Raw genomic sequence first — 23,204 nt, forward strand, 5'->3', positions numbered from 1 at the left:
GAGAATGGGGACAAAAATCGAATTAGTTGGCCCCTCCTATGACTCGCTTTAGTGTCCCCTACTGTTGGCCTCCTTATCTTCCATTCTACCAGACTCAATGGACACCAGCCTCCACTGGATAACAGGCAACACAGTACCTGGGAAAGGTCTAGGCTAGTTTTGGAAATGTCAAATCAGTGATGAATCTCTTATTGGTGTTTTGGAAGCGTCAAATGCTTGAAATATCCATGTTTACAGTACCTGGAAGAAGGGGGGGGGGCACCAGCAAGAAGAAAAGTGTTAAGATAGATTCACAGTTAATGAGCCTTGTAACTTGGAAAAGTTCCCTGATGCAGCTGAATTTCTTCAGCTGTGTTTGAAAAAAAGAAGAGCATTTAAAAAATGTAGCCTGTATATACATGCATAATGGAAGTTGCAATCAAATGAAACCTACACTCGAGATTAGGAAATTTGCACTCCCTGTAGTCCAGGAAATTGTTCCTTCCAGAATCATTGGTAGGTTTTGACTTAAAAGGGCAGATATTCTAAGTAACTAAAATAAGCAAGAAAGGATCATTACTGCTTGGCTGGGAAAGAGCCACACTTCGAAATGCGTGTATGCCTTGGGATCTAGCCCTGCCCTTGCTGTTCATACATGTGTCAGAGTGCACCAGAAAGGACTCTATGTGGCCCAATCAGGGTCCTCCCACAAGTGCAGGATGCATTAGTATGCTCATGGAGCGCCTTCTGAAATGCTCAAAAGTCATAGCTTTTGCTGTCTATCATCCTGGTCATGTAAACCTGCTCAGAAAAAAAAGGTATGTTGAGCTGATTTAGGTATTGGGAATGCATGAATTGCTAGTTGGTTCCATCTTCTGAACCAACATTCTCTTAGCCACATTGTCTGTGGCTAAGGCTAGGGGAACCTGTCAATACAGAACGCTCAATACAGAAGATCTTCACTGGGTTCCAGCCCATAAAGCTCTGCCAGCATTTTAAACCTGGGGCCCCAGTCATTCAGAAAATCATAGTCGATGTCAGAGTCTGAGGATCCTGATCCCAAAGAGCTTAAGGATTCTGCAATGGACTCAGCCCCTTCATAACCGTATATGTGGAGAGTGTCGTACGGCAGCAAATCCCCGTCGTTGTCCGCTTCGTCTTTTTTCATCTCAATCATAATGCCCATTTCTCCAGTGCCTGAGATCCCATTTCCTGGGGGCTTTTGTACATGGGAGTACACGCAAGGCCTGTTCTCCATGGTCATCCTCGGTGACCTCATGCTGGTCTGGCGGACTGAGTTGAGGACTGACACATCGTAGCTGGTGGTGTCCATTTCACCACCACCTTCTTCATCATAGGCCACCAGCTGCTCATGGATATCTGTCACATTCTTCCTGAGAATGTTCAGGTCTTTCCTGTGTCGCTTCCTCATAACTATTAGCACCATAATCACTGCAAACAAAACATAAATTAGTTGCAGAATGGAGAAGAAAAACAAGCATGTGGTTGAATAGAGAACGTAGCCTGATTCAACCTGAGGTTCAGCAAAGTGGGAGAAGTAACCATCTCCGCAAAATGGTTGCTACCATATGACCTTAAAGAGCAAAATTACTCCATTTTCATATCCCTTTCTGTGAATGCCACCCCTTCTGTTCCTTATATGGGCTCTTTCCCCCTTTCCCCTGGGAAAGCCAGAAATGTGAATATTTATGAGTCGATTTACCAATGATGGTGAGGATGCAGATCAAGATGGCAAGTAGTGCTTGGACGCTGACTCCCATTTGTTTTGCTGGCTCTTCGCAGAAAGTGAAGTCCCCTTCCTCGTTGCACTTGCAGACATGGATGGCAAGGGTGTTTGTGCTGCTCTGCTGGGGTGAGCCGTTGTCAGAGATGATGATAGGCAAGTAATGGGTTTTGACTAGTTCCCGATTAAACTGTCCGTATTTGACGGTGACATTCGCTGTGCTATCTGAGGAAGGCAATAGCGTCTCATTAAGTGATAATCTCAAATGGTGATTGCCTTGTAGGAGTGCCAGCCAGCTGGCACAAGTTCAGCTCCTGAGGCTAAGTAATCTTTTAAGGAACCCATAAAATGTCTGGGTGGCCAGGAGTTATCAGGACTTCTATACAGGAGTGGCTTGTTTTGGGAAATTACCGGTATCAGCTTTAGAGAATCAGTTTGATTCAGTGTTGGTCATTTGTTCTGTATTTTATAATTCTGTGATGTTTTAGTGCTTGTGTTGTACATCGCCACGATAGTTTTGAATGAGCTGGCAGTTTAGAAATGTTCTATACATGATATTAATAACAATATATAAAGGTAAAGGTACCCCTGACCATAAGGTTCAGTCGCAGACGACTCTGGGGTTGTGGTGCTCATTTCGCTCTATAGGCCGAGGGAGCTGGCATTTGTCCGCAGACAGCTTCTGGGTCATGTGGCCAGCAGGACTAAGCCACTTCTGGTGAACCAGAGCAGTGCACGGAAACACCGTTTACCTTCCCGCAGGAGCGGTACCTATTTATCTACTTGCACTTTGACATGCTTCCAAACTGCTAGGTTGGCAGGAGCAGGGACCAAGCAATGGGAGCTCACCCCATTGCGGGGATTCAAACCGCTGACCTTCTGATTGGCAAGCCCTAGACTCTGTGGTTTGGACCACAGCGCCACCCGCATCCATTTAATAACAATCAATAACAATTTATTCGACCGTCAGTCAGAACACAATCATCCATACAAATTTTAAAAACCTGAGACAACTCAGAGGGGTTTACACTAAAACATACAGTAAAAGTAAATTATACATAAAAACCCATATCGATACCATCGATTTTGACCTTACGCTGTTTAAGGGCAAAAAAAAGAAATTTGGCCACCTCAAAAGTTGTGGTGCCAGTAAAATTATTCAGCAAAAACGAAACCTGACATTCTCCATCTACCAGGCTAAGGTGGCCTAAGAGTGGAGCTATCAGTTTCTGTCTAAGAGCAACATAAAATGGGCAGGTCAGGAGAATGTGTTCGGTTGATTCAACCTTTCCCGAGGCACAGGGACAGACCCTCAGAGCATATGGGACTCCCTTATATCTTCCCAACAGGACCTCTGTTTCCAGGACGTTTAATCTTGCTGCTGTGAGGAGTCTGCGATATTCTACATATTGGATTTCCACCATTTAATAACAATATATAGACAGCCCTTAATAATTTATAAGTAGGGACAAACAAACCATGAAGCTGTATTTGGAGCATGGCTAGTTAACATTCACATAATGTTTCCTTTTTGCCATCTCATGAAATCCACAGAAACGTACCGTGATTGTCAATTAGAGTGAAGTTGCTCTCTTCAGACACCAAGGAAAACTTGAATTTCACTCCTGGTGACATTTCATCCTTGTCCACAGCAGAAATCATGATAACAGTCTACAGGAATTGAAAAGGTTGTCATGAATACACAGGGCCATATTTTCCATCAAACAATTGCCCAGGAAGGGACTTCACGTTATGAGGTACAGTCACTCCCTGGGAGCAATTTGAAATATATATTGTACCACACAGCCACGGGCTTCTGTGTAGCAGTGTAAAAGGTTAAAAAGGTTAAAAAGAAGAAAGAGCCAGTCCTTGGAGCACCTCATAAGTACAGTATGCACCCATGTGCAATTCTTCATTATGTGGCTTCATCTGCAGATCAGGTATTTTTAAAGTTATATTTTATCGAAAAATTTCAGTGAGAAAATAAAGTAAAAGAAAAGGAACAAAACAAAAGCAAAAACAAATATGAAAGAAAAATATAAAAATTGTGATACAATATGAAATAAACAGTTTTGAAACTAAGGGCAATAGATTCTTAATATTATTTTTTGTTGTATAAAACATTAACCATAGAAGCTAAATTATTGTCCCACTGCTTAGGTAAAATAGGAACCTCCAATTCTCTATTCTATTCATTTCTCAGATACTGCATGTCAAATCGATTAATTGAGACCAGGTATCTGTGGAAAACATTCACCGGCTTTTTAGTCTGAGAGGATTTAACCAATTGTGTTATTATCTTAGGTGTATTAGATGCTGTAACAGCTGCCGGTCCAAATAAAGACGTTAGCATATGGTGCAGCTGCAAATATTGCCATTGGGCTGAATCAAATAGGTGTTTTTCTTTTAATATAGCACAAGTATAAAATTCATCATTCTCATCTATTAATTGGTCTAAAGTCAATATGCCTGCTCTTCCATATTACCATTCCCCACCCCACCCTGATTTTTAAAGTGGGATTTCTCCACAAAGTCAGTTTAGCATAGGAAAATCAGTCAATTTTTACTAGACATTGTGTTCCGTATTTTCTAGCTGACAATCTTGTTTCAGGAGAATCCTGGGTTTTAATAGATTGTGATCCTTGTGCAGTCCATCAAGATAAAGGAGCTATACATCTATATTCTAGAGTTGCCCAAGTTGGGAAGTTACCACTAATTTTGGGTTTCCAGTTTCTAGTATTTGACAATAAATAATCTTGGTGATATAATACCAAATCCTCCTTGTTTTTATTTGCAGTTGCATTTTTAATAATGATACTCTTGGAGTTGAAGAACCCCAAAGGCATTTCCTTAATAAGGGGTTTAATTTTGGGAAATATTTTTCTGAGAATATATCTGCAGATCAGTGTTCTGATTTGCACATAGGTTTAGGGGGGGGGCGGTAAAATGGGAAGATTCGGTCCAAAATGTGGAGCAAACTGGAAACTTCCCCATCCGACTTCCTAGGCTGGCAAGGATTGCTGGTCTGTGTGGCTGAGTAGTAAAAGCAGTTTGGTTCTGATACCTTACCTTTCCTGGTGCGGCATTTTCACACACTCTAGGATTGTAAACATCAGCAAATTCTGGTGCGTTGTCATTTATATCAGTAACTTTAATGTAAACTGGTACGTGGGTTTCTAGATTGGGCACAATTCCTGAAGCAAGAAGAAAACCACAGATTTATCTATCATGCACCCCTCTAAAATCAAATAGAGGCAACCAGTATTCACACCACATCAGTGCGGTGAGTGAGTTGGAGCAGAGGAACCTTGCTGGCTGGCCTCAACTCTGAGACATGTAAGAACACCTGCAGAGAACTGCCACATGTAATGCACAATTGTTTGCATAGGGCTATCTTCATGCGATCTGGAATCCTAAAAAGCAGGGTTTTGGCTCACATGGAGTTGTATCCAATTCTAGTATCCATTGGATGCAACTTGCAGAGAGCTGATGAATCTGCTTTTCAGATGGTTCATTCCACATAGGGACGGGCAAATCTATCAATTTTGGTTTCTGTCAGTTTCTATTTTTTCCAGTCTAAAGTCCAGCTCTCCACATTTCTACATCAGTTTGTGATTGCCCCCTCCAAAAACATTCGCATGAAAATTCGCCAGTATTTTAGTGCAAATTTCTCCCAATATGCACTTTTTTTTGTATGCAGCTTCCCCTAATGTATGTATTTTTTCAAAGCCATTTCCCCTAATATAACATGTTTTTGTATGTCATTGTCACCAATACACACATTTTTAATGCACACTCTACTCTATGCATTTTTATCAGCATGTCTTGGCAGGAAACCCGCATTGCAAATTTCAAACAACTGTGAATTTCGAAGGATGGCTGTATAGCTATAGTTTAGGAAAGTGCGAACTAGGTAGATACACCTTTAAATGTGAACTGATTTGAATTTCTCCCTCCCTCCCTGCATTCCATGATGCTGTATTATCAAGCAAATATGGGTTTTTAACATAAAATCATATCCTTGACAGGATTGGAGGTGTGGGGGAGTGAATCAGATAAGAAGACCCTCATGATTGGTGCCATCCACTTGGCACAAGGCCTTGGGATGGTCCCCACCAAAGAATGGCTTTCACGGCATGGATACAACAGCAAAAAGGTTCAAAGAGGGAGGACTTGTATTTCGCCTGCTTATTGCAATCTGCAAAGAAGAGGGAATGGCTCTTGCCAAATTCCCCAGTGACACAAGTTCATACTTACTGTCTTGCTCCAGTTCATTGGCTGCCACAGTTATGTTATGCCAGGCACTTTCTTCCCTGTCCAAAGGCTTCAAGGCAAAAATATGTCCCGTGGCAGATATTTTGAAATAATTGGATCTCAGGATGTGATATCTGTGTTGGGCGCATAAAAAATGGCATCAAAGTAGTAATTGAGCAGGAGCCAAGGCAGAGACAAAGTTGGGGCTGGGGGAATGAGTCGTTGGGCAGCGAAGGGGGACATGAGGCATGGTGCCCTCCCCCTCCCTCATGGCCTGCTCAGGGGCAGCACATGCACCAGTGTCCCTTCGCGACCACAAGGAGAAGGAGGCTCTGCTGCTTCCCCAGCCCCAAAGACCCAGCCACATGTCAGAAATGTGCATCTGGGGTCATGGCCTCATTGGCCCTGCCCATGCTATGCCTCTGGTTTAACAACATCTGGAAGGCCATAGGCTCTTCATCCCTGCATTATACAGTATAAAAATTCAGTTCTTCAACACATTATCACGGGCTGTATTGTGGATAAAGTGTTGTTACAAGGGATGGAAACTCAGTTGACTGAGCACCTTTTGGGTACAGAAGAAACTTTCTGTTACCTTATTTTCCGTTTTGCTTTATCTGGGTCATGTGCCGAAACAAATCCAATAACCTTTTTGATGTCACTTTCTTCTTGAACTTCAAATATATAGAAAGGTTGGGAAAAGACAGGTGGTTCATCAACATCGAGAACTTTGATGGTTACACTTGCAATACTCTTGGATCCTTTTGTTCTGGAATATGCATAGTTAATGCCGGCATCAGTTGCTTCAACATCAAACTTGTAGGAGGGTACCTTTTCAAAGTCCAGCGGCTAAAAACGCACACACACACAAACAAACATTATCAGTACACAATAAAAAGGGACACTGTGTATACAATGAACATCTTTTTTAATATTTAGGAACACAGGAAGCTAGGTCACTATTATCTACACTGACTGGCAGCAGCTCTGCAGGGTCTGAGCCTGAGGTCTCTCCCAGTGCTAACTGGAGATGTTGGATATTGAACCCGAGGCGATTGCATGCAAGGCAGATGCTCTACCACTGAGCTGTGGCCCTGCTCTCATGGAGAGAGTTATATTTATATTTCTGGTCTGCAAAGCCCATTTTGGAATGAACCTGGAATATAATGGAAACTCTTGCAAACTCTTCTGGAAGTTTTGTACCCATGTAGATTTATTTAGTCAATTATTAGCCTGTTGTGTGAGAGTGGGTAATAATAATAATAATAATAATAATAATAATAATAATAATAATAAGTTATTTATTTATACCCCGCCTATCTGACTGGGTTTCCCCAGCCACTCTGGGTGGCTCCCAACAGAATTAATGATAATAAAAAAACTGATAAAACGTCAGACATTAAAAACTTCCCTAAACAGGGCTGCCTTCAGATGTCTTCTAAAAGTCAGATAGTTGTTTATTTCCTTGACATCTGATGGGAGGGCATTCCACAGGGCGGGCACCACTACAGAGAAGGCCCTCTGCCTGGTTCCCTGTAACCTCACTTCTTGCAGTGAGGGAACTGTCAGAAGGCCCGCGGAGCTGGACCTCAGTGTCTGGGCTGAACGATGGGGGTGGAGACGTTCCTTCTGGTATACTGGATGTGTCTAGATATATGAATGGATGTGTGTGAGAAAGTGGCTGTCCCATCCACCTTTTGTACTGGCCCCAACACCCATGGGCACGTGCTCCCGGAAAATTAGCTATAAGGGAAGGTAGTTCTTAGGCTCACAAAGATTCCCCACCCCCAATGTACACTGATCATCATCATCATACCTTCTTAGGTCTAATTATTCCTTCATTTGTGAAGGGGTTTGGTTCTATTCTGAAAGTATCTTGGTAAGGTCCTTGGACAAAACTGTACTTTGTATTTCTGTTCTGTGGCTCATCAATGTCTTCAACTTCCAGTCTACCAACTTCACCGTCTAACCTGATATTTTCAGGGACTTCAAAATGGAAGTTTTCTGGAAAACAAACAAATAAAAGTACGTTGGAATAAAAGGAAAGTCAAAACACATGTTCTTGCTAACAAAAGGATCATCATCTTGCTCATTTCAATTTTTATCACTAAATTGTGTGGCATTGGCCTTATGTGTGGCCATCTTGAGTGTTTTCATGCTCTGAGGCATGGGTATCCTTTTGGCTAAGGGGCTGCATCGGGATCAGCTGTTAGAAACAGGGTGCCCCTGGAGTAGCTTACCGAACATACGTTAAATAATGGACAACGTGATGAATAAGAGAATATTTGGCAGAAACCAAACTGCAGCAGAATGGAAACAGCACTGATTGTGACAAATACAAACCACAACAGAAAGTGCAGCCTTCTTACACCCCCACTTGCAATATGTCTGCTTATTTTTAACCAATTATGTAAAACTTGAAATTCAATATTTTTGTATTATGAGGCCTCTTCTAATTTGAGGCCCTAAATTGTAGCTTTCTTAGCTTGTGTGTAAACCCAACTGTTTGCTGTAGACCCACTCATCCATTCTTTGTTTTCACTGAATGAGTGGGAAGTGATGGTGTGTCAGTTGGTGGCATGGACAGAAGGCTGTGTCAGCTTCAAGGAACACAGGGCTGTATCCAACTTAGTCCTACTCAGAGTTGACCCACTGAAATTAATGAATTTAAGTTAGGCGTGCCCATTAACCTCAATGGGTCTGCTCTGAGTAAAAGTAGAATTGAATAACACCCATAGAAAGAGTCAGACCATTGATTCATCTAGCTTAATACTGTCTACTCTGCCTAGCAGTATGCAGTGCCCCCTGCTTGGAAACGCTGGACAGCCACTGCCAGCCAGTGTAGACATGCTGTACTGGATGCATCAGTGGTCTGACATGCTGTCATTGAATATAAAAACATTCTAAATATCTAGTCAGATTTGGAACCCACATTGCATTACACACAACTGAATGCAATTTCCATGAACTGAGTTAGGAGCAGATGGCTTCATCGAATTTAATTCATTGATTTTGCAAAACTAACTTTTCCTAAATGTGGGGAAGTTGTCATTGATATCAGTCAGTGAGATGCGGACTGTAGCAGTGCCTGATTCTTCTGAGTGTAGACCGTGGCCATCCACTGCTTCTACCACAATTGTATAAACAGGGGTTTTTTCTCTGTCCAAATCCGGTACAGCTGTGTAGATTGTTCCTGTAAAAGAAAAGAAGAGAGCTAAACATGCATCTGTCTCATCTATCACCTCAACATTTTTTTAAAACTTTTGGTTAATCTGTATAACCTAAATTTCTACTGTTTGCCTTTAATTTAGCATTTATTTTTTAATTTTGAAAACAGTTAACAGAATTTTGACTCCCTCCCTCAGATCACTATTTGCCAGTTTTGGTTGCCCAGCAGTCCTCTCCAAGGCAGTCCTCTCTTCTCCCTTTCCATCCTTCCAAGGTAAACTTTATGTCTGGTGTGGTGTGGTGTGATGTGGTGTGGTGTGGTCTACCTACCTACCTACGTACCTGATTCAAATCTAGAAAAGCCAGCTCCCCATCAGCAGATGAGGGGATGAGAAATCCTTTGAACTTTTCAAAGATCCTTCTAATCCCAAACTTTGGTGGTTTCATATCTATTGGTTTGGAAGCTAAATGGGACCACCAGAAAGCATAGGTGTCAACTCCCTGGGGCCCTGAGTGCTTGAGCTCCCACAAAATTCCCATCGAAGAGGCTAGGCACCCACAATTTCAGTGCCAGGGCCATGCACATTGCATGGCACTCACAGCCCCGGGCACCCATGTTTGCAGAGCCAAGTTGGCACTCCTGTCAAAAAGGCATTGGTTTCTGCTTGCTTGGAAGACTCAGCAGGTGGGTATATTATTTCACAGTGAAAGTTCTCAAAGGTTGACAGATCAACAAACTGACTTGACAGATGATGTGGTGTGGCCTGACTTCTACACAGCAGTTTCCTACTCAGGCTTACCTGTTAGTGTGAGCAATAAAAGTGCTTTGTTCTACTTATGGCTCTCAGACTTCCCAGGACTAGCTTTCCTGAACTGGGAGGAGTTGAGTCTGGCAGGATTACTTTTTACCAGCTGATTTATTGTTATCATACCTACCAGTATCATCTATTTTGAAGTACTGGTTTCCCTGAATAACTTTGTAGGAAACACGAGTATTGCCAAGAATTGTGGGGTCATCAGCATCTACAGCTGTCACTTTGGTGACTGACGTTCCTAGAGAGAGCAAGAGCAAAGGGGGGAGGGGAGGGAGATTGTTACCAAAAGATGATACTTAATTATTAGTGTTTAGATTCTGTTCATGTAAAAAATTGCCAACAAGAACTGTGATGAAACAAATCTTTTCCTCCCTCGCCACTTTGAACCCTCCTATTTAATGCTGCTGTTTTTAGGACATTTCTATCCTACATTTGCTCCAAGGCACTCAAGGCCGTGTAAGTGTACACAGTTTTCCCTCCCCCTCCCCATTTTATCACTGCCACAACCCTTTGAGGTAGGCCAGGCTGAGAGACAGTGACTGGCCCAGGCTCCTGAACTCTAGTCCACTTCTCCACACTGGTTATAATAAGAATGCTTAATCAATCAATCAATCAATCAAACAAACAAACAAACAAACAAATGTATAGCCTGCTCTGCCTCCCAAAGGAGCCCAGGGTGACTAACAAGTGATGAAACAATAAAAATATCTTTAAAACAATTCCAATGCAGATGTAGACTGGGAAAAGATATCAGCTTAAAAGGCTTGGTGAAAGAGGAAGCTATTCTGGGGCTAGCCATACAAGTGGCGAGTCAAGGGTGCAAAGGGTTAACTAAGAGAAGCTAGAGGTTACTTACATATGAGGGATCTAGTGTGGGCTCTCTCTCTCTCTCTCTCTCTCTCTCTCTCTCTCTCTCTCTCTCTCTCAGTGTGTGTGTGAGAGAGAGAGAGAGCGAGAGAGAGCTCTCTAAGAACATTATGCATCTAAGTGCTAATCTGGGCTTGGCTGAGGTGGCTAAATTTCTCCTGAACCTCCATCCAGGGCCATAAATTGCTGCACACGGCTAGCTCCACATGACTAGAGTGACTCTGAGCCATGGTCTGTTTCTGCAAGTATTTAGCGTAAGAAGCTAAGGGAGGGTTAGCTTTCTTACTGCAATTGGATGATCTATGCTTCTTTTCATTTATATTAGTGGTGGGAAACCTCCAGCCTCCAAACCCATTTCTAGCAAACTTGCCAATCATGTGACATCATTTGATGTTACCCATCTATCATTTTTATTTGTCCTGTCACTTTCCACATTATCTGTGGCTTTCCCCTGGTTAAACTTAACATTTTATGTATCTTACATTCGTTTTAGATGCTTTAAAGACTAAGAATGTGTAAAATGTTTGCAAAACACATAAAAATAAAATAAAATAAATAAAATATGCATTTATTATTATTATTTTTAAAAAATGTTTTGCTAGTCTTTTTGCTTTGTTGGGCTTTCAACCTGCTGAGGTTTGCCCCTCCCTTTTCACTTCTGGCCTTGCCTGCTTTTGGGCAGAGAAACAGCTAACAACTTCTAGGGTTCTAGGTTGGCTAGGTTTGAAACTGGCCCTTGGGCAGAAAGTGACTCCCCATGCATAGTTTCTGTGTTGCATGCAAACACAGTAGCATTTTTTTAAAAGAGAGGTGAGCTTACCTAGTGGTGACATTTCCAGGACAGAACCATTAAACACTTTTTGTACAAAAACTGGGGCATTGTCATTGATGTCATAGACTATGATACGAAACATGGAGGGTTGTTCCAATGACTTATTGGTGAAACGGTCAAGAATGTGAGCCTTCAAGTGGTACTCAGCTTTCTTCTCTCGGTCCAGCCTCTCATTTGCAGACACATCTCCAGTGCTGTCTTCGACTCTAAACAGAGTCCCAGCACCTTCCCCTTCAAGAACGTATTTAGCATTGGGATTCCTGATGGTTGACGTGATCTAAAAAGTACAACAAAGTCTGTAAATAAGAATTAAAATGTGAAAGCAGAACAAAATTGTGACAGTAAGTAAGGAATCCCAGGAACAAGGTCCCCAGATGTTGCTGAATTACAACTCCCAGAAGCCATAAGAAGCCTAGCCAATGGCCAGGGACTCATAAAACCCATTGCTCAGGTTGTATATATGTGTAAATAAACCATATATATAAGGACACCAAAGTCTTTGCTGTGCCCCATTTCCAAAAGAAAACATAAATCCTGGGTAAGCTGCCTGGAACCCCACTTGGAGATAGGGGTGGGATACAAGAATATACTCAATGGAACAAAACATTATGAAATCCCCTCGATTAACTGCATGTGACTCAGGCAAAGCTTTTCAGATGGTGTTCATTGCTGAGTTTGATGCTGTCCTTGATGGAGGCAGCTGTATGTTTTCATCTCCCTGAATATTAGCAGGGTTCTGTCAGGCTGTCATAGTGAAGTGAAGGGGACCTTTCTGGATCAGTGCATTTGCTTGACAGGCTGTGAGTACTGCAGCAAGTACTGTCTGCTAATGTGAGCTTGTTCTGTAGGACATGGCGAAGCTTCCTCTCTTTTCCTGGAATTGTCCCCAAAGAGAGTTCCTTCCTTTGTATGTTTGCTCATTCGTCTTCCAAGAAAGGAAACAGCATCTATCTGATTCCTTCTCAACATGTTTGTGTTAGCTCTCAGACCCGCAAATGCACCTAAGCTTTGCAGAAAGGTCATAGTCCTATAATACTAGGGCTTCGTAGAAAATGATAGATTTCCAGCTTTCATGGCTTTAGGTACTTTCATGTAGATTCATGGGCAACATAATTTCCTGGAACTGCTGTGGTGTGCACTGCTTGTTTAATGTTTGCTGAATAATTTCTATTTCTATTTCTTTTATTTATTAATTAAATTTCTATACTGCCCTTCATCTGAAAATCACTTGCTGTTTACAATATATAAACACAAAAATGCATAACTTAGAAACAAACAAAAACAATATCCCTCCCTCACCCAGTTTAAAAGGCCATAAATTGTTTAATTAGCCAGAGGCCTGGGAGAAGAATGTTTTTGCCTGACACGTAAAGATATGTAAGGAAGGCACCAGGTGAGCCTCCCTTGGGAGAGCATTCCACAAGTGGGGAGCCACCGCAGAAAAGGCCCGTTCTTGTGTTGCCACTCTCTGGACCTCTCGTTGAGGAGGCACATGAAAAAGGGCCTCAGAGGATGATCTCAGTGTCGGTTCATATGGAGAGAGGACATCCTTGAGGCATTGTGGTCCTGGGCCATTTTAGACTTTATAGGTCAAAACCAGCACTTTGAATTGGGCCCAGAAACTAATTGGCAGCCAGTGCAGCCAGGTCAGGATTGGTTTTATATGCTCAAATTGTCTTACCCTAATGAGAAACCTGGCCACTGAATTCTGCAGCAGCTGAAGTTTCCAAACCATCTCCAGAGTATAATGTGTTGCAGTGATCTAACCTAGACATTACCAGTGCACAGACAACAGACATTAGGCTATCCCTGTCAAGCTAGGGGTGCAGCTGGGCCACTAGCTGAAACTGATGGAAGGCACTCCAAGCCACCAAGGCCATCTGAGCCTCAAGCAATGGATCTAAAAGGAGCCCCAAGCTGCATACCCACTTTTTCAGAGGGAGTACAACCCCATCAAGAGTAGGCAACCTCCTAGCCATCTGGTGTAGGGAACCACCCACTAACAGTTCCTCAGTCTTATGTGGATTGAGCTTTAGTGAGGCAGGCAGTAAACCAGCAGAATCTCCAATCTGTCCCAATTGCCCTGGGCAAGGGACACACACTCTATATCCGCCCCCCCCCAACTGGACAGAAAGTTTGAAGGGGGAGAGATAATCTCTATAGACCACAGCAACTCCCCCTCCCTGATACTGCACTGAATACACAGGGGAGCACCCAGGTCTCAGTGATACAGACCAGATTGACCTCCTCATCCATAATCAGATCATGAGTGAGCGAGGTCTTCTCAGAGCTGAGCAGGCATTCAGCAACAGCAGCCACAGGTTAGATGAGAGGCTGGCACAAAGGCAGACAATAGAAATGAAAAGGAATTTGGAAAAATATAGGAAGCTACTTCATACCACGCTGGACAATTTGTCAGTCTATCTCAACTCTGCAACTCATAGGCAGATATCTTCCTCGTCACTAGTTACCTGCTTGTAACTAAGAACATAAGAAAAGCCTGCTGGATCAGGCCAATGACCCATCTAACCCAGTATCCTGTTCTTGCAGAGGCCAACCCAGAGGCCTTTGGGATGCCCAAAAGCAAGACCTTCATGCAACAGTATTCACAGCAAGTGCCTTGGGCCATGGAAGCAGAACATAGCCATCCTAGCTAGTAGCCGTTGATAGTTTATTTGAACTGGAGACTCCAGTTGAAATATATTCTTAAGGGTAAAAATTACAAAGTTTACTTTTCAGCCCCAATTGAAAGCATGGTGAGCTTCATAGCACGCACTCTTCATTATTATTATCAATCATTAATTGTAAAAGAATGGGGTAAAAATGACATTCATTTGGGAGGATGGGCAAGACTGAAATTCAACAAATATATTCTTACCCTCCCAACATGATGTGGCAGAGTCCCATTGTGCTCTTCGATAATATGCATTTTATTCCAGATCCACTCTCTCTTTATGCGCTTGTTAATGTTGCTGTTAACGGCAGTCCTTGTGAAATCTCCTCCATGAGCACTAGTGGGAACCAGCATCAAAGAAAGCAGGAGAAGGCAGCATCTTGCCATCTCTGTGGAAGAAAGCCCTGTAAAGCAATACAAACGATGACTACAGACGTTGTAGGGGTCTTTCCAATGAAACTCTTCCCATGCACCTGAAGGCCTATCTTGTCTAGCACCCAGCTTCCTACAATGGCCAATCAGGTGCTTCTGGGAAGCTCAAAAGCAGGGCATGAGGACAATAGCCCTCTCTCACTGTTGCTCCCTAGTGGCTGCTATTCAGTAGCATGCCACCTCTAAGTTTGGTGGTAGTATATCACCATCAAAACTAGTAGCCAATGATAGCCTCCTGCTCCTTGAACTTTTCTAACCCCCCCCCCCTTTACAAACATCCATTGGGTGGCAATCGCCAGATCTTCTGCCAGAAAATTCCAAAACAGCCTTCAAGCAGATTTTCTATCTGCCTTGCCCCACTTCCCCTGCATTTGTATTGTTTTGCATATGCATTAGTGTATTTGCATGTATCTTTTTACTCTTTCTGAGCTGCCTTGGTGGCCTTTTTTGGTCATATAAATAAATAGCAATGTAAAATAGCAAAGGGTTTGTGGCATTTCAGGCAGCTTTTGGGGGGGGGAAACAGCCTACAAATAATCAATTTAACTGAACTAATAACTACATATATTACATTAAGAGAGGAAACTGAAGCACAGGTCTCTCACCTGTCATCTTTCTGCACCTCTTGGCAATGTCTGAACCAGTCTGGAGTTTTACGGGCCTCCAAAGTCTGATGGTTCAACAGAGTGAGGCCACACTGAATTCAGTTTATTGAAGGGACATGGAATTTGTGGGCGGTGAGCTATTTTGTGGGCCTCCAACTGCCATCAGACTCAGCTAGCATGGCCAGTGCTAAGAAATGATGAGAGCTGTAGTCAGCAATATCTGGAGGACCAGAGGTTACCCTGGTATATCACAATACATCTAAATACTATGGGAGCCTTTATTCTTGGGATTACCTTAACCTGCCCAGATTTTGATGAATCATGGGTGCGATGGGGTTGCAGCTGCAGTGTGGAAGTGGTGGTCTAAGCTCACATAACTGCATTCTCATGGCAAACATGCCTGATACCAGGTGACATTTATTGATTATAATTTATGAAACACCACCTCAGGGCCAGTCCTATAATTAGGCACAGTGAGGTGGCTGCCTCAGGCAGTTGATGCTGGGCACTGGTGGCTGTGAGTTCTGTGTAGGACATGCTCAATTCAAAGGGGAGATGAGCAGGTTGTGTAGACAGCACTGAACTAGATGGACCAATGATCTGACCCAATATAAGGCAGCTTCCTAGCATCATTAAAAAGATGGTGCAACGAACCTCCCTTTCACACTCCCCTCCCCTGTTGCTAAATTTATTTATTTTAATTTTTTTTTATTGCTCAGGTGTTCCGGGTCAGACTAAATAGCCTCCCCAGAGGTCCATCAAAGAAGTAAACTCCCTGATAGATACAAAATGGGAGTAACTTAGTAACTGGAGTGTATTTGTCCAGCTGCCGCGGCCGTTTATAATCCTTGCTCTGGGCTTCAGGGGTTAAACACCTTTTTGCCTACAGCCTCAGGGTCTCTCTCTATAGATCCCTCACTGTATCAGTCTGCTAAACCCTTTTAGCAACTCAGTGGCATTACACAATGTTTCAGCCCGCCAGCCCCTCCTGAGTGAAACCCCTAAGACACAAACTAATACCCCGCAGGACAGTTTGGCCTCTTCCCTGGGTTCACCTCTTCATGAGCAGTTTATAACCCGCTGGACCCACAAATTGATGACTGACTTATAGCAACAAAACTAGTCTTTATTTTTTCTTTATAGAGCATAACGGTTTCAGAGCATCAAATGTTTAAACGTAGTTTCATAACCGCATAAAAGGTTTTCTATTCAGTATAACATATTAAACCTTCGACCTAGCCTAACCTACCCACCACTATCCTGGTCTCTAACCTTCTCTCCCTCAGTCACCACTCACTCCCTCTTTCTCCCTCCTGACCAACTGCCGCTCCCTCCTTTTAAAGGGTGAAAAGTCCCGCCTCCTGCGAGCGAGCCGCCAGTCACATAGAGTGTATGTTAACTCCTAACATGCTGGGGCTCCTGACCATACCCTGCCTAAGGGCAGATCCGTTACAGATGGCTACAGTACTTCATGTCTGCCCCTTTCCTTCCATTTCATTCACATTCATTTCTTTTCACATTTCGAAAACTTGCAAAGGGTTTCACTTCCTCCAAGTGCTTTTTTGAGCAGACTTTGTGTCGCCAGATAAAATACATTTGTCTCTTCTTGACTTGATTGGGAACTGGATTGCCAGCCCCTTCTTCCCTGGAACAGTTTGTTTGCTGAAGCCAATGTACCATTTCTCTTGAAGTTTTTCAAACCAGCCACAAGATTCCTCTAGTATTACAACATTTGCATCATGAGCAAAAAGTTTGGAACTTGCACGTTTCCACTTGCAAATCCCTTCTTGCCAGCAATTTGAGAACACAGGAAGCTGGCTTATACTCTGGGCCCCTGCATATTGGTGTTTTGTTGCAGTGGGTATATTCTGCAACATGTCATTGACACAATAGAGCAACAGCGGTGGATTTATCCTGCTCTAGTTTGTTCTGCAACACTTCCCCAATGCTATTGCATTATTGCTGTCTGGAGGGGTTGTAGCATAACAAATGTGGGACAACCCCCTACCCCACATAACTGTGGTATAAAAAGTTACGAGATCTCAGCAGAAAGTTATCAGATATGCACTGATTTCAAGTGAACCAGCCTGATCGTCCCCAAAGGTTTGCAGGTGCAAATAGTATTAAAAACAGGACCATGTCATTAGTACAAATAATCATGAATGTGCAATAAAAAGAAAGTCTGGAAGGGCCCACAGGTCCACCTACATTGTTATTGGCTGCAGTGGAGGTGGGGAACATTTCTCAGCCCAATGACTGCATTTCCTCATAGAGAGCCTTCTGGGGGGGTCACATGCCAGTGGTGGGCAAATGTGGGTGACACAATGGATCGGACTCCTAACTTTGTACAGAAGGGTACATTTCAGTCATGCAAAATTCAGAGGCTTCCACCCACACCCCTTTTGCTTGTCTGAATAGATATGTGTTATCACAGTCCATGGACACTTTCCAGCTAGGCAAAAATACTCAGAAGGCATGGAGCAGGACAAATGAGGGCTATGGCCTGGGAAGAAACCCAAGGGAACCCTGGAGGGCCACATGCTGTCCTCAGGCCTCAGGTTCCTCACCCTCATCTACAGTGATGGATAGCAACCTTCCAAGGTTTCAGAGTTTCCCACCTCTGCCTGAAGACTAGAGCAACTGAACCTGAGACCTAAACAAACAAACAAACAAACAAACAAACAAACAAACAAACAAACAAAAAACGTGCTCTGCCACTGAGTTGGGAGCCCTTGCTGGATCAAATCAAAGACCTGTTTCAGACAGGGCAGAACTTGTCATATCATGAACCACACTGAGCTACATGACTCAGACAGCAGATTGAGAGCAGTGGTGTGTTGTGCCCTGCTGGATCAGCCCAATGACCTATCTAGTCCAGAATCTTGTTCTCACAGTGGCCAACCCAATGCCTATGCCACAAGCAGGACATGAACTTAACACTGCTCTCCCTTCCTGTGGTTTCCAGCAACTGGTATTCAGAGATTTGACAGTGGAAGTAGAACATGGCCATCAAGATTTGTAACCATTGATAGCCTTATTCTCAAGTTCAGTTCCTCATGTTTCCACATCATTTTGCACTTTTTCCTTTTAAATGTCCTCATGAAAATTCACCATTTTAGCACAAATTTCTCCTGATAAATGCGAATTTCAAAATATGGCTGTATTTTAGTTGATGTGTTATTCTAGAAAGTGTGAACAAGGTAAGTTTGCCTTTATTTGTGAACTGAATTGAATTTCTCCCTCCATCCCTATACAGAGATGAGCAAAACAAAGACTATTCTATAGTCTTGTACAGGTGAGGGTTGGGAAAGGTATGCTGGTATTATTACACAGGAGGAGGTTGTGGATCATGCCCTGAATCTACATATGATGGGCACCACACTCGATCAGTTTCCATTTATGCATGGTTACAATCTCATTTACCAATCCAGTGTTGACAGAAGATTTGGATAACGAGTGAATATTACTTCAATAAGTGAAGCCTCATGATATTCAGCTGAAAGATATAATAAAGACACTTTCAGATATATGTGTTTTTTTCTTCACCACAAGGCATCTATGACTGGATGAGGAATGCATTTATGTTATATAGACAAAGGGCTTTATTGCAACTCCTAACATAAATAGAATGCTATTACTGGAGGAAACCAATTTTCTGCTTGCATTTACAAAGCAGTTCAAGGTCCCCCCCCCCATTGAAAGAGTCCTTCTAGTTTTTGGTTTTTTAAATGTAAGGATACATTTTGTAATATTGGAAGGTTCTTATTTCCAGAAGTTCCCAAGCATTTTAACTAAGGGGGTCTCTTAACAGTGTTTTGTCTTGTTTTCTGCCCCTAACTTTCACTGGGCTGAAATGAGGGACACTTGATCTGACTTTTATTTCGTTCATTTTTATGGATCAGGGCATCAGTCTTGCTTGTGTTATATTGAAGCACCAACCTCTCAGTGACCCCTTACCCTGCTTGTGATGCAGAATGAAACATCAGGCTTTTTGACTGATTGCAAGGAAGCATACACTGATAAACTATTTCACCACCAGGAAAACCTGCTAATCAGTTTCCTCAGGGATTCCTAAGTTGGATTCCAAACAAACACCGATGCCCTTTACGGCTTAATTGATAACACTTAGAAAAAATAAGATAAAGCTTGTTTTGCCTGAATGTATGAATTTGCCCTACTCACCTCCATAGACACCATGATAATCTTGAGGAACAAACATTAAACTTTATAGTTCAAAGGAATCTTTTCCTGTCCCCTTTTGGAAGTCAGCACCTTCCCTTCCATTTTACATGCAAGTATATGAGACCCCAAATCATGTTCAAGGTCAGGTTTTGCACAGGTTCGGGCAGCACCCTAAAGCTCTAACCATTTCCACCCCACTCTGAGTTTTAGCACTCCGCTGGAGATCAGACGAAGGAAAGGGCGAGATCTCTATTGCCTGACAAGGCGGCGGTTTCAGAGGTAAGAGCTTAATTCTCACAGATATAGAAATCTTCATCCAGAGCCTCCTAGATAAGGTATAATCTTGCCCCTATCCCTATTTTTCATGAGTCCCATAACACATGCCCTATTCACTCTCCATGCTTATTCCTCTTAGGATCCTAAGGTCTTTTATCTTTAAGCTGGAGTGCTACAGTAAAATGCTGCCATGGTGTATATGTCTATGTTTATCTCACATGGTTAACTGTCTCTGTAGTACGCCTACTCTCTTTTCCTTGTAATAATTCTTTTGTTAGCTCTTGCCGTGGAAAGTTCTTGTTTTGGGTATAAGGGTTGGAACACTCACACTTTTAGAACAATGCACCTTTGTCTCCACACACAGAGCTCCGTTTCTCATCAAAGAGGGTATGTTGGGGTTCTCATGCAAGCTGGGCATGTATGAGGGTTCAGACGTAAACATATAACAGGACATTTGGGATATACGTATCCAGAAGGTCATCAACTGACTAGGAAATTGCTGTGGTAAGCACATTTTCTGGAACACCACGCCAAGGAGCGAAGAAACTCTTACTACACTTCTGCACCTCATCTGTATCCTCTCCCCCAACCAAAGTCTTCTATCAGCTTTTATACATGCAACTGTCCTGAGTCCTCTTCTTCATTCACGATGACAGAGATCTGGTAGTGCTCTTATCATGCTCTTAAAAGAAATTCCAGTTACAGGTGGGTAGCCGTGTTGGTCTGCCATAGTCAAAACAAAATCGAAAATTCTTTCCAGTAGCACCTTAGAGACCAACTGAGTTAGTTGCTGGTATGAGCCTTCGTGTGCATGCACACTTCTTCAGATACCACTGAAGAAGTGTGCATGCACACGAAGGCTCATACCAGCAACTAACTCAGTTGGTCTCTAAGGTGCTACTGGAAAGAATTTTCGATTTTGTTTTAAAAGAAATTGCCACTGAAGGCTGTTCAGAAGCTAGAGCTAGTGCAATGACTGGCCTTGATTGTGGTTTACTATGAACCTGAGCAACTACCTTATTGTATTAACCCCTTTGTCCATTAAGGGGAACCCATTTCTATTTACACATTTATTACATGCATGATATTTTCACCATCATAGTGTTGTGTGGGGCATAGCTGTCAACCCTCCCTGCGGTTCCCAGGGCCGGTGCGTCCATTTAGGCAAACTAGGCAACTGCCTAGATCGCCAAAATGGAGGGGGGCGCTGCTGGCCCACCTGCGCCCGCTGCCTGGCAGCCCGCAGGCTGCTGCCTGGCCACCTGCCGGAGGATGCTGCGTCGCCCCGGCCTCCGGCTCCCGCTAAAGCAGGCTTTGGCAGGGGGCGGGGCAGGTAAGCAGTGGCTTCTCCGCTAAAGTGGAGAAACCGCTTCTTGCCTCTCCACCACCCCTTGACCTCCCACTAAAGCAGGCTTTGGCGGGGGGGGGGGGGCGGGACGGTCAAGCAGCGACTTCTCCGCTAAAGCGGAGAAACCGCTGCTTGCCTCTCCACCCCCCACCTCCCGCTAAAGCAGGCTTTGGCAGGGGGGTGGGGGGTGGGGCGCCAGAAGATTGGTCTTACCTAGGGCGCCAGAAGCCCTAGCACTGGTCCAGGCTGTTCCCCACTGCTATATACATAGCTGTCAACCCTCCTTGCTGTTTCCCAATGCTATAATAAGGGAATTTCCCGCAAAAAAGGAAAAGGTTGACAGCTATGGTGTGGGGAGTGGTTAAGCTATATGCCCGAGTCCTTTCTAATTCCTGGATCCAACAAGGATTCAATTGCTGAAATAGGCAGGCCAGCTTCCTGGTTTGGTAATGGTCTAAGTATGGGCCATTAAGATAGCAAAGGAAGTGTTTCTGTGACACAAGGGAAATGGGTACCTCCCTCCCCGAGCTGGCTTGTAGTTAGAAAGACAAAAGTCCCAGCTGAGGTGTGTGCAAGCTAGAGGCTAGAAGCAGGCTGGGCAGCTGAGAGACAGAGCCATGCCTGATTTCTCCTGGGATCAAGGCTGCGGCTATGGGAGAAGCAAGACCTTCTTGGGGTGTTAATGCTGTGAGCCCCTTCATCGTAGGCTCAGGCTGTAAATATGTGCAAATAAACCATATATCCTAAAGACACCACAGTCTTTGGTGTCCCTCATTCCAAGGAAACCGAACAATATACACAGACACTTGCATCTCTCCACAAGCATTCCACCTTGGTTGATTGTGAGAATTCCAAGCCGCATCTCAAGTAGAAAAGTGGACCACAGCTATTGAGAAGCCCTTAATCTGTGGTCCTTTACCACAGAGAGTGACATATCCAGCCTTTATCAGAGTTTCACCAGGCAACCTGTTAATCAAGCATTCATCCTGATTTGCTTGCCCAAGGCTTACACAGAAGTTGTACTATACCTGGTCTTTATTGAGCACTCATTGTGATTTGTTTGCTGCAACGTTATATGACAGTGAGCAGTCATCCTGATTGGCTTGCATGCTGCTTACAGCCTTCTCATTAACTGAATGAATTGTTTACAGCAGTCACAGATCAATAAAATTAGATGCACAAATGAAACATATGACTAGTTAAAACAATTAAAAGCAGATGCATATGCAATCTTCATTTCCCCCTCTTCCTCTCTCTCAAGCAGCCAGCAGAAAATTTTCCTGATCCTCACTAAAGTCAGAATTTATTTATTTATTGCAACTACTCAGTGATATAGAGGAAACATCACTTAAGCAAAACAGGAGATCTTCAGGAGATCTTCCATGAAGAATTCTTATTAGAGGGAGAATCAACCTCTCTCTACATTCATTATACAGGCTGTAGCACAATCAATTGTTCACCACCCACTGTTCAGCACATTTCTGTCACTTTCCTAACTGCAAAAGTCCTTTTTAAAAAGTGGAACTGTTGCCCCAGGATGACTGAACGCTCTACTTTAAGTGCTCAAAACTAAGCTCCACTGCAAAATAATGAAAGTCTAGAGGCAACCCTGGAAAGAAGATTCTGTATCATGCCTTCCAGTGTTACAACAGTGACTATTTTGATTTCAGTCTCTTTACTGAGTTTTTATTACTGCCACATTATTTCTCTCAAATATTTCCACATCAGGCATATCTGATTAGCTCATAATTATGGACCATCAAAAGTTACGAAGAAAACATCATCTGGCTCTCTGTATGCATTAAAGGAACCTCTAGTTATTTAAAAATTACTAGAGGTAATTTCTTCTACCTTTGACCAAAAAGGGTCATTCCTGATATAGGCACTTTAGGAGTGCATACAACATTCATGCAAGGTCTATTTTAAACCAGGCAAAATAGGAAATAAGGGCATTAAAAATGAGAAATGGCGATACCTTATCCTGTTGCTTCTGCTAGAGAATTACACCCACCAGATGACTATTAGTGC

General features: G+C 43.1%; 1 protein-coding gene across 4 annotated transcripts in view; it reads right to left on the minus strand.

Moving 5' to 3' along the window:
• Positions 1–381: 381 nt before the first annotated feature.
• Positions 382–23,204, minus strand: part of CDH5 (cadherin 5) — a 30,965-nt gene continuing 8,142 nt past the window's right edge. Inside the window, exons 1-12 of one of the 4 annotated variants that reach the window (XM_033157159.1) lie at positions 23,152–23,175; positions 14,538–14,737; positions 11,648–11,936; positions 10,082–10,198; positions 9,003–9,170; positions 7,794–7,981; positions 6,573–6,826; positions 5,981–6,111; positions 4,793–4,917; positions 3,286–3,394; positions 1,703–1,948; positions 382–1,431 (exon numbers count right to left, since the gene is read on the minus strand). In XM_033157159.1, coding sequence (XP_033013050.1) covers positions 923–1,431; positions 1,703–1,948; positions 3,286–3,394; positions 4,793–4,917; positions 5,981–6,111; positions 6,573–6,826; positions 7,794–7,981; positions 9,003–9,170; positions 10,082–10,198; positions 11,648–11,936; positions 14,538–14,720 — 2,319 coding nt within the window. In that variant the 5' untranslated portion in view covers positions 14,721–14,737; positions 23,152–23,175 and the 3' untranslated portion in view covers positions 382–922. Of the gene's footprint in view, positions 1,432–1,702; positions 1,949–3,285; positions 3,395–4,792; positions 4,918–5,980; positions 6,112–6,572; positions 6,827–7,793; positions 7,982–9,002; positions 9,171–10,081; positions 10,199–11,647; positions 11,937–14,537; positions 14,738–15,370; positions 15,488–23,151; positions 23,176–23,204 lie in introns of those variants that run through there. The other 3 variants (XM_033157157.1, XM_033157158.1, XM_033157160.1) reach the window with 3 other exon arrangements.

Source organism: Lacerta agilis, chromosome 8, assembly GCF_009819535.1.
Source record: "Lacerta agilis isolate rLacAgi1 chromosome 8, rLacAgi1.pri, whole genome shotgun sequence".
NCBI classification, from domain to species: Eukaryota; Metazoa; Chordata; class Lepidosauria; order Squamata; family Lacertidae; genus Lacerta; species Lacerta agilis.